Raw genomic sequence first — 12,150 nt, forward strand, 5'->3', positions numbered from 1 at the left:
ATTCACTCAGCATCTGCTCCTGCTCTTCTCCCTTGGTTTCTTGTGACTCTGCCCAGGCTCAGACCCTCCTCTCCTGGTTCCTTGCATCCTGTATTTCCATGAAGCTCCTTTGTTGATTAGATTGCCCAAGCTCACTGTATCTAGGACTCCCCTCTGTACAGACACTTTCTCTTACAACCTGCTTAAGATTTGGCCCCTAGCTAGAAATAGTGACTCTTGGCTGTGATCCCAACGTGTAGGAGGTGGATGCAGGAGGATTGGAAGTACAAGTCCAATTTCATCTACATAGTGAGTTCCAGACCAGACTGAGTGAAGATTGAGATGCTGTCAAGAAAGAAAAGGGTGGAGGAAGGAAGCAAGGTAAAGGAGAAAAGAAAGGAGGAAGGGCAAGGGAGACAAGGCTAAGAAAGAAAAGGTTTGTGCACTTTAGATCTATCCTTGATGGCTACCTCGGTAATCTATGTAAGACTGAGAGGCATCTTTGAGATCAGTAAAAACACACATCTGCATGGCGTAGGGAGTTTCTAGACAAAAGGTAAAAACCTCTCCGTGTGGCCAGCCTCAAATCACTGTTTGAGAAACAAAGATTAGGAAGCTCAGCCATCATGGTGGGAGCTGCTTTGCCTGTCATTCCCCACCACAATGCACTGATACCAGGGGACCAACCATGTCTTTCCTTCTTAACATGTTTTGCTTAGCCAGGCATTGGTGGCGCATGCCTTTAGTCCCAGCACTCAGGATGCAGAGGCAGGTGGATCTCTGTGAGTTTGAGGCCAGCATGGTCTACCAGAGCAAGTTCCAGGTTGGGCTCTAAAGCTACAGAGAAACTCTGTCGTGAAAAAACAAAAAATATAAATAAATAAACAAACAAATAAAACATGTTTTGCTTAGACATGCTGTCACAAAAACAAATCAAACACATTCTCCAACCTAGTTTCCGAGGTATGGCTTCATTGCCTGTTTCAGGTCCCACTCATCCGCATCTCCTTGTCTTTACCCAAATAATTCAAACTCTGGAAGGACCGTTTACTCTGTCTCCTTCTCCCGTGTCCTTATATGGCAGTGGTCACCCACCTCCGTCAGGGAGCTCCCTCTGCTCTCTCTTGCCAGTCCCTCTTCCCCAACCTTCTCTCTTGATCCATGGGGCAGGTTTCTGGCCCAACACAGGTACTCACTCTTGACAGTTGCTGTCAAAGCCAAAGAGGCATTTCTGCAGACTGTCCAATGTCATGAGGCTGATGTTCTCAAACATTTCCAGACGGGCGCTGCCTTCTGCAGCAAGACGCTTCCACTTGACCTTTCGAGAAGAGGACAAGAACAAGGCTAAGCCTTTGCCCCTTGAACCCGTGTCCCTGCAAAACATCAGGACATCTTCTCTGCTGGAACCCTCCTCTTGGTCTTCTGCCTCAGGTTCTACCTGACCCCAGAGAAGCCAGACTCGGATGGGCATAGAAGGTGGGACTGTAGGAAATGGAGATGTAGAGTTAGGAGTCAAGAGCTTTCAGTTAACTCCACCACTTTCTTGGTCAGGCTTCTGCCCTCTCCAGTAACTACTAATCAAGCCTTCAACTTGAACGTATTTGTTGTCCCTCAAGCCATACTTCAATGTCTGCTCATCACTCACACTCTCTTATGGCTGGTGGACTTGTATTCGCTCCCTGACCCTTATGACCCTCAGATTTACCATCTATAATGTAACTGTCATAGTCACCTCTACCTCAGAGCAGTGCAGAAATTACAACAGACAACAGATCTCAGAACTGGCACACGGTAGATGCTCAATAAGTGTTATCAGTAGTTATCACCATCATTCCCACAGTGGTAAGTGACTATAGAAATGGCCCAGGATTCATAATTCCTCTATCATCAGCCATTGCGATGAAATTGGGAGAGCAGTTCCACTGGGAGGGGGGACCCATCACCCCAGGTCTGAACTGAATTGAGAACTTGTTCTTCGCTCAAGAGCATTGTGAAAAAGACTCTGTGCTGCTGTGCTGAAATGTAGCTTGGAAAGCCACCGAGCATTCTGCCTCCTCTGTCTCTAATGAATCAATATCTCCACACTAGCAAAGCAATGATTCCCTAAGGATGAAGGGATGAAAGGGAAGGCCTGGCTGCCCTACCAAGAGCAGTTAAATTATTTTTTTTTCTCAATGCTGCTGAAAGAAACCAGGGCCTTGCCCATGGGAGGCTAGCTAGTTGGAACTATACTCAAGACCTGATGGACCTTGAACTCACAATTCTTCTGCCTCCACCTCCCCAGTGCTGGAAATACAACAGCATGTCACCACGCCCAGCTGAAGGTCAATGAACTAAGAAAGGTCTACTGTGTAAAACTCGACAGTAACATGTTGGCTTTCCAGAAGTTCTGTAAGAGAAAGTAGATACTGGCCTCCTGTGATCCCTGTTTACATGCTAGAAACATGACTCCATGGAGTCCTTCTGATCACCTTTAAATTCAGATTATTATCCTCATTTTAAAGATGGGGAAACTGAGGTTTGGTGAGGAAAACTGATGTCCCCAAGTCCATGCAGCAGAAACACACCTTCAGACTACATCTGATGGAAGTCACTCCCTGCTCTGCAGTGTTCTTTGTGGGACCCTGGGTTTGAGGAACTCACGTGCATGATGTTCACGCTCTTATTGAAATTCTTCACATAGGGCTTCAGGATGTCAAAGTGGAAGGCGGGCGTCAGCAGGCGGCGATGGCGGCTCCACTTGTCACCTGAACTCAGGAAGAGCCCATCCCCTGGAAGGGAAGCCAGGGCAGTGGGCAAAGGTGGAAGCTTCCTCTGATCCCCAAGTTGTCCCCTGATCCTCACCTTGAGGTACTCACCCAGCCAGGGCTTTAGGAAGCCATAGAAAGTCATGTCCTTGGGGGCCACCAAAGCTGCAATGAAGGAAGACAATCAGGAGCCATGGAAAGGGTGAAAGGTGAACTTTGGGAGAGGGTGGGGACCCCCAGCCCCAGGGTTCCCCACTTCCCCTCCAAACACAGGAAGGTGGGAAGGGACAGGGACAAAGAAAAAAGGGAAGAGAAAGGAGGTAAGACAAGACCAGACCAGACTGCAGCTGCAGGAAGAGCAAAGGTCATCCCGGCAGGGAACAACATGCCCCAGCATGCCTTCACATGGCTGCTACACGGTCCATTCTGTCTTCCATATCTGAGCTCAGCACAGCACTCTACAGGCCTTTGCAAAGCCCTAGGACACACCTTCATTAGCAGCTCTCTGACATGTCCTGACACATCCTGGTATATATGACAGGGGCACATGTCATCACAACCTGTCATAGACACAACACACATGATATTCCCTGACATGACACAACACCGGTGTGTAAAAGTCTGGCATGACCTAATTGTGCCCTTCAAATAATCCCAGATTGGCACTGAAATATGGTCCCTTTTGAGTCCTGAATGTGACCTAGATATGTCCCAGACCCCTCTAGTTCTCTCCTCTATGCCACACTAAGCATTAAGTGTTCAAAATTAAGGGCATCTCTCTTCTCAGAGCTGTGTGCCTCTGCCTTCTCCAGCCATCAAGCAGCCCCAGGACCAACCAACCAGACACAGCTATCCCATCTGGACTCCAGTGGACATCCCCTGCAGTACTCGGCATACCATCTCTATCCCAAACCATCTCCATCTTTGAGTTGCCTTTAAGGTTGCTGGGACAGCCAAGACTCATTGAACTGAGCAGAAGAAACAGGGTGGGTTATCTATAACTTTATCTAGAATCACAGAATTTTTCTTGGTGATTGAATGACTAGAATACATCTTTCCAAGCAAGAAGATAAGGTCCTCAAGGAGGAAAATAGAATTAGAAGGTGAAGATTCCTGATTTCACTCTAAGGCATCTAGAATCAACTGTACCTAAAGACCCCTCTGGCAGACATAATTCTTGTGGATGGGGAGATAGCTCAGTCAGTAAAATACTTGCTTTGCACGCATTAAGAATCTAAGTTTCATCCCAAGAGCCCATGTAAAAATGCCAGCAAGGAAGGAAGAAACAAGGAGGATCCCTGAGGCTTATTGGACAGCGAGTCTAGCTTTACTGGTGAGCTCCTGCCAGTGAGGGACAAAGTTGACAGTGGTTCTAGAAATGACAAGAAGGGTTGTCCTCTGTCCTCCACATACATGCATGTACACATGCGTGTGCACCCACTTACACATATGTACACACATAAACATTCATAAAAGAGAGTCTTCTTCCCAGTTCTAGGGATGGAACCTAAAGCTTGTTCTTGGTAGACAAGTGTTCTACCGCTGAGCTACATCCCCAGTCAAGATAAGAAACAGAGAAGTGGCCAAGAGTTGGGATCCTGGGAGAGATACCTGGGGCATGGAGCAGGGGGGCAATAAATGTAGGGTCAACAAGCTTTAGCACAGGGATGATGGGTCCCAGCCAACAGAGTTGGACATCTCGGAAGACCTTGCCCATCTCAGTCACCATCTGCATTCCTTCCTCGTTGTTCTGGATCTGAGGATGAAGAAAGTGGAGGCTAGTCCTGGCAGGGGTACCAGATGCTCCTACTCTGTGCCCACCACACTCCACCGTTCTCACCCTCCTATTTGGGTTATTCATCTTTGGTTCTTGCTAAGTCCACCAGGGTTCACTACGTGTGTCTCTTAGTGTACCCATGTTTCTATATACATACCTTTCTCTGATGTGTAACTCTCCTCATCTCTCTGTTTTATGATCTAAATATGGATGATAGATGGATGGATGGATGGATGAATGGATGGATGGATGGCTAGGTGGATGAATACATACATACGTACATACATACATACATACATACATACATACATAGGATAAATGATACACAGTTGTATAGACTAATATATATGAACAGAGAATGATAATAGATAAATAGGTATATAGATGATTGATTGATAGATACATACATACATACATATGCATAGATAGATAGATAATATAAATAGATACATGATATACATCCTATATGTAGACAACAGAAAGATTGATGTGTAACTGAAAGGAGAAAATTATTAGCTAAATCTAAATGTGTATTTTTTTCTTAACTTTAAGTGTCCTTTTTTCTTCTCTCCATTTCCTTCATCTGCTCACTTCCTGGGCTTGTTAGTTTTTATCAAATTGACACAAGCCAGAGTCATCTGAGAAGAGGAAACACCAACTGTATAAACACATCTAGCAGACTGGCCGCTAAGCAAGTCTGCAGGCATTTTCCGTATTAATGATTGATGTAGGAGGGCCCAGCCTTCTGTGTGTGGAGCAACTATTGGAGAAGTGGTCCTGACAGGCGTAAGAAAAGCAGCCGAACATGAGCCTAGGGAACAAGCCAGTAAGCAGCACTGCCCCATAGCCCTGCTTCAGTTCCTGCCCTGACTTCCATTTATGATGTAAGCTGAATAAACCCTTCCCTCCCCATGTTGTTTTTGGTCATGGTGTTTTATCACAGTAATAGAGAAACAAACTAGAATATGCTCCGCGTTCCTTTCTTTCTTTCTTTTTTCTTTCTTTCTTTCCTTCCTTCTTTCTCTCTGTCTCTGTCTTAGTCTCTCTGTCTCTTAGTCCACGTGTGTGTGTCCGTGTGTGTGTCTGTGTGTCTCCCTTTGTCTCTATAGGATTCTTCCCATATGATCTTTCTCATCTCCAAACTCCAATTCATCTTTTGTTTACGCCCTCCCCACTTTCTCCACTCTTCCCATCAGCAGTAAACTCACAGCTAGTTTCACTCCACCCAGCTCTCTCTCTCTCTTACTTGTCCCTGAACCAGAGCACAGCCTACTAACACCAACTCCGAGTAGGCATCTCCCCAGCTTCACAGCAAAGAATCTTAAAGGTTTACAAATCTTGGTTCCCTACTCAGGAGAGATGTGATCATGGAAGTCATGTAAGGAGGGCACTGATGGGCAGCTCAGGAGCTGGACCCTTGGGTAAGGAGGCAGCTTGTGGGGGCGGGGGTGAGAGAAGAATGGCAGGGAGACTGTGTGATGTCGGGAGAAGATGGAGCCAGCAGTAGACACAAAAAGATGACAGAGATCTAAGGGATACAAGCGAGGGTGTCATTCTGAAGCCTGTGACAATGATATTCCTGGAAAGAAGGGGACCTTCCCTGTAAAGTAGAAGGCTGTGGAGAGATGGATGAGGTAGGGTCTGGATCTGGCGATCACAAGGTTGGCAGGATGAGGAGCAGGAGGGGAAAGCAGGCAGAGAATGAAAATGCCTCACAGGATTTCAGGGTAAGCAGTTGGGAGGTCAGTACAGAAGGGATCATACTGAAGTGGATGGATAGGAGCAAACATGGGAAAAACATATCAGAAAACATGGGGCTGGGTGAGATCATCAGAGGTGAAGACTTCACAATGTCTATGAAAGAAAACCTTATTGGCGAGAACTTCAGACCCTAAGTGCTAAGGGGAGTGGGAACTAAGGTGGCTTTGAGAACAGGGCTGGAAGGAGACTGCCGCATTGGAATGTGGAGAGGAAGAGGGGGTCCTGAGGTGACCTGTGATGAGAGGAAGTGGCAAGAGAAGCTGGAAGGAAAAAGGGTAGTGGTGACAATGGCACTGGCGGTGGCAGCCTTACAGGTGACATCCATCCAACGCAAGGTGTGGTTCTCGCAACAGGGAGCAAGGGGCACTGTGGATAGAGGGTGTTGAGTTGCAGCCCCTTCCAGAAGCTTAGGTCTGTGTGAGAGGCTAGAGTGGTCCCTAATAAAAAAGAAAACAGTCCTTTTGTTCTGTGACTCGGTGGAAGAGCAGCACACACAAGACACTGGTTGTTACATTCTGGCATGACAAATTTTTAAAAACTCCTCAGCTTTGACCCAAAATAGACGTTAGAGTCAGCTGATAAACCTTGAGAGCTGAAGACAAAACAAGAAAGGACAAAGTTCAAGCTGCTGGAGGAAGGAGACTGCAAGTATCTCTTTTCTGCCCCACAGAGCCCCTGTAGGTGGAGGTCGGGAAAACAGCTCATTCCAATAGGGCAAGTAACAGCCCAGAGAGGTACAGACACTGGCCTGCGATCAACAGCCATGGGTCAAGAAAAAGCCAGACTTTGGACATGCTACAGTGACACCTCAAATCCAACAGCAGAAAGGGAACGGACCAGGGATGTCCCTGCTCTGAGCAGCCCACTCTGGGAGCTCCCCAGTAGGGCAGACGTGCACAGATCAGGGCGAGAGACCTCAAACCGTGAGTTCCAGTGGGGATGTGATGCCAAGCAGGTTTAGATTGGCAAAGAAAAGAAAGGAAGACTCCAGAGCATAGGGGTGTGAGGTGCTAGAGGTGGATTTGCTGGGACAGGGAGGAGAGGGGGGCTCCCTCACGGTTCTGCCGTCCTACGCCCCTGCCTTTTCCTACCCCGGATCCCTGATCCCCATTCGTCAAGTCTGTTTATTATCAGATATCCACCCAACCCGACCCATCCTCCTGCCACTCCCACCGTGCCCAGGTGTCCCCAAAACCAGTTCCTCTTAGGGGCCTGAGGGAAGCATCTGAGGCGGGCGCATTTCTCGTAGAAGGAGTAAGCCCAGGCCAGAATTTTAGCCACGAGCCACGAAGCCCCGAAGAGCAGCAGAAGATGCCAGGGAGAGGCCAGCACTGGATCCACGCCCAGCCAGGACCGGCTTAATGACTGCATCCTGTAAGGTAGATGAACATAGGTGAGATTCGGGAGGCCCAGGAGAGCAACTCCAGAGCTGTGGGCTGTGACTCTCTGGGTTAGGGGTGCAGCTGGAATGGAGTGAAGACTTGCAGTCTTGCTGGGAGTGTCTAGTGAAAGAGCTGAGGTACAAGAAGATGAGGAGGGGCTAATGGAGGCAACCGTCCAGCATCTAAAACTGACCAGTAAGAAACTCAGGTTCAGTTGCCGAGAAACCACTGGTCCGCTGGCCCAGTAGCTCCATGGAGCCACCCAAGTTGTGATAGAGCTGTTCCCCCCCCCCCTCGAGTCAGGACCCTCTCTGCCAGCCCCCAACCTGATACCTTCTCTCAGAAGCAGCTCGTGTCCGAGGGCCTCTTCCTGTCTCCTCTAGAATTTTTTTATGCCGTTTCTGACCCGCAGTAGCTGTGTAGATGGTTGGACCGAATGATCCAACCCTCCCAGGGTCAGCTGCTTCCCTCCTACTTGGGCAGGGTCGGGTTTCAAGCACACACGCACACACGCACGCACGCCCGTGTGCACACCTGAGATGGCAGTCTGGGCTCATTTTAGGCTGGACTCTGACCCAGTAAATACTCAGCATTCCTCAGAAACCTTGAAAAGTGGACCATTGTTTGCCAGGACAAGCCATTGCTTTCGTATCTCTCCTACACTCCCCACCCAACCTTCAGAGAGGACATCTAGTTCTTTTTAACCCCAACAAGCCTCTAGCAGACAGCGCCCCCACGCTAGTTCTCAGGTGCTTGCAGCTAGCATGCCCTCCTTCCGCTGCAAAATCACCCCTTAGAACCGGCAGAGCTCTCTCACCGGTTTTGCTGTCTTGTCTGGCTTAGCTGGGAAAACGCACCTGGAATCTAAGGAGAAAGCAGAAACGTGGAGGGGAAGGGGTCAAACCGAAAAAGGCCAGCAGCAGCGTGCAGGCAAGCAAGACAGCCAGGAATCTGCTATCTCCCTAGCATGGAAGATTAGCATTATCGTTAGAGCATACACATTTTGTCCAGAAACTGCCCTGGATTTGCTGTATGCGGGACTTACCAGCCACTGAAATCTCCCATGGCCACGTTTCCTATTTCTCAGAGAGGAAACAAAGTCATTGAGGAACCCCAACAGCTCCCCCCTCAAATAGGACATAAATAACAATGGGTGCGCTAGCTGAAGACCCTGAAACGGGGTGTGAAGAGAATAATGACAGTCCATACATAGAGTGGTCCATGATAAGGTCAGACTAAAGCAACTTCATGACTTCCTTTCCAGGGAACTTGACAGAGTGCCGTTCCCCTTTCTGCTAGTAAACTTTCAACCTCAGGACCTACATGCGTGTTCTAACATTTTGCACAACTATTTCTGTAAGAAGTTGGGATCAGTTTAGGATCCCCAAGACCAAGTTCTCAGCACAAAGGAGATTTATTTTCCCCAGAGGGACAGAGGGCGGGGAATAGGAGACAAAGACAGAGGATGTAACAGGGAGAAGGGCAGGGGTGTTTGTCTCAGAAGGCGAAGGACTGCCTCTGTATAGAGAGGAGACAGATGTGGCCCATAGGCAAATGGTGGTTTATAAAGGGAAAAGGGGAAACCCCATGTTAGGATGAGATATTTCATTTTTATTGGGCGTAGGTGAACCAAAGGGGGCTTTTGATTGCTGGTCTTGGTAGTGTTAATGTGAGAACAAGACCACTACCACACTTTAAAGTCAAATTTGAAGTAAGTTCTAATTAAATACTGGGCGGGTGGATGGACTCTGGCCTGGTCCATATCCAAGTTCCTGGGAAATGGCCCAGAATCAAGTATGGCAATGACTTAACAAGAGATCTCATAATTCATTGCACTTCCCATCAGGTCCAATCAGAGCCTACGATGTTTCCTGCTACGTACATCCTCCCGGCCACATATGATCAAGCACACCGGTACAGATGGGTCAAACACACTTGTTTAGGGGAGTGAACACATGTGGTCTCCAGCATTTCAGGAACTACCTGTCCTCGGGCAAGGGGCTTGCAGATCAGAGGCATTTTTGTTTCATGGATTTCTTAGGCATAGTAATTGAAAGACATAAAATGCAACTTCAGCTCCCTCACCTGCTCATTTTCTAGGAGTATATTCTTGCTTCCTTCCTTGCTCTGATTAAATTTTATGTGTTTTCTATGACACTGTCTCAACCAAATTCTCTTTCCACACACAGAAACCGATACTGCTGCTGGGGTCAAGACCAGAAGAAACTGATGACCTCCTCTGGCCATTGTGAATCTTTGGAAGGACCTGAGAACAAACACTGACTTCCACAGTTAGGAAGAAGTGTGCACTGAAGACACACCTGTCTGAAGCCCCACCCAGGCTTTGGGGTTATACAGACTTTGGCCTTCCCAACCCCATAACCACAGGTGTCAGTTTCTAAAATTAACTTATTAAGCTATAAATAAACAAAGATTACCCCTATAATCAGGCCATTTAGGAGATTGACGCAGGAGGAATATGAACCAAGGCCAACCTGGGCTACATATGATAAGATAAATGTATGACATATAGCAAAGTTTAATCTTCCGATAAATTACACAGACCCTGATATAATGGTCACAATAATCAGTCATCACTGTTGTCTTGACTGGATCTAGAATCACCATGGAAGCAGATCTCTGGGGGTGCCCAGGAGAGTCTTTCAGAAGGGTTGAATGACCACCCTGAATGTGGGCAGCTTTATTTCCAGGACTGTATTCCCTGGCTAAATAAAAATAAGAAAATGAGCCAAATACCACAAATAACCTCTTTGCTTCCTGACTTAAGATATCGTGTGACCAGCTGCCTCATGCTCTTGCCTCCATATGTTTCCATCACGATGGACAGGACCCTTGGGCAAAAAGAATCTCTTCCTTCCTTGACTAACTTTTCCAGGTATTTTATCAGTGAAAAGAGAAAAGTAGCTAATACAGGAAATTTATATGAGGAATGAGGTCATTAGTGTGATAACCTAACCACATTAGGAGCAATTTGGGGCTGGTTTGTTGAAGGAACATGGAAGTTTGAAATTATGTGATGTACAATCCCTAGATTACTATAAGCAAAATGGAATGGGATGTTCTGATTGTGGTGGCTAATATTATAAGTTTTGATTGTTTAAGAGATCTATAAAACAAAAGCACCTCTAACTCGTAAGTGCCACTTGCCTTTCCTGGAATGCTGGAGGCTGTTGGTCACGTAAAATAACAAACCACGTGTTTTTGCTTCTGTTAATGCGTTTGGTTGCTCCATTTGCACAGGATGCTTGCTTGACAGCACGTGGACAGGACATACGTCAGCACATGTGCTTGTCTCTGATTGCTCGAAGGCAGGAAGTATGTAGCCTTGTGCGTTTTGTCTTTTAAAGTCCCTGGCTAACGTAATTTAGCACAATACTCTGAGCATTAGACTCAGGTATGGACCCGGCCAATGTTTAATAAAGCCTCTTACTTGTTAAAATGTGTTCATGGTCAGGCTGGTGAATCTCTGAATGGCCCCATACCCATAACACTGATTAGTGCTCAGGGCACCACAGTGCTGACAGAAATATGAACAAGGATGATATGATTTAGGTAAAATTCTGAGGGCCACAAGGCATCCATTGGCTTCAGTCTGCTCATGTTCTGAGAACTTGAGTAAAGCTGGATTCAAAATTCATGGGCTGATTTGAGTGGCTGAGGAAATCTGAGGATTGGCTACACTCGGGCTGTGCCATGGTTACTTCTCACTGCTCTTATCCAGGTCTCCTGTGAGAAAGAGCACAGTGAACAGAAGAGAAAGACATGAAGACGTGAAGTCTGTGCAGGAAGGGGTGTGAGAGTGTTTGACGTGGCAGACAAGGAGGGAGAAGAGAAAACAGCTGTGATGCTCAGATTAACCCACTAAAGAGAAACCTGTCCTGCCTGGGACAGTAAGGCAGGTGAGACCCCAGTCACTGATGGCTCCACTTGAAACAATAAAAATACGTCTGAAAGGAGGGATTCTGGACTAAGAATGCTGCTGACAGGACTCCCTGATGCAAAGTGGTCACCTAGGGAATTGTTTTCCTGGGACACAAAGGCCATTAGGGTCAGCAAAACCTGTCAACAACATCACATATAGTACTGGTTCTCTGAGCATGAAACATGAGATTGATGGGTGGTTTGCAGGCTTGCACCAGGCTACCAGAAAGCTGCTGAAGCCTGGTGATGGGTTTTAGAAAGGCCTCGACAGTCTGGTGCATATTGCTAGGAATTTGAATGCTTAGTTGATACGAAGATCCTGGTATATTGGGAGAAGCTGTAGAATGCTTTAGGCATAAAGTGGAACAGACTCAAAAAGATTCCATTTGCTGCCAGAGATTGCTGAAGGGACACGGCTGCCAAGGGCTGTTGGAGCAGAAATGATTCCATCAGGAGCCCCAGATGTTGGAGATGGAGCAGCTATGTTTTGTTGTTGTTGTTGCTTGTTTCCCTGATTCGCTTCAGTCTTTTGCTTGTTCTTTTCTTATTCTTCTTTTCTATG

The 12,150-nt window shown here is 47.1% G+C and overlaps 1 protein-coding gene across 2 annotated transcripts in view; it reads right to left on the reverse strand.

The window, feature by feature from the left end:
• The window catches only part of LOC101983458 (cytochrome P450 4F5-like), a 13,418-nt gene extending 5,783 nt beyond the window's left edge, over positions 1-7,635 (reverse strand). The window contains exons 1-5 of one of the 2 annotated variants that reach the window (XM_005360688.2): positions 7,438-7,635; positions 4,338-4,482; positions 2,838-2,891; positions 2,623-2,750; positions 1,176-1,297 (exon numbers count right to left, since the gene is read on the reverse strand). In XM_005360688.2, coding sequence (XP_005360745.1) covers positions 1,176-1,297; positions 2,623-2,750; positions 2,838-2,891; positions 4,338-4,482; positions 7,438-7,635 — 647 coding nt within the window. Of the gene's footprint in view, positions 1-1,175; positions 1,298-2,622; positions 2,751-2,837; positions 2,892-4,337; positions 4,483-7,431 lie in introns of both variants that reach the window. The other variant, XM_026786012.1, reaches the window with a different exon arrangement.
• Positions 7,636-12,150: the final 4,515 nt, after the last annotated feature.

This window comes from Microtus ochrogaster, linkage group LG3, assembly GCF_000317375.1.
Source record: "Microtus ochrogaster isolate Prairie Vole_2 linkage group LG3, MicOch1.0, whole genome shotgun sequence".
Taxonomy (NCBI): Eukaryota; Metazoa; Chordata; class Mammalia; order Rodentia; family Cricetidae; genus Microtus; species Microtus ochrogaster.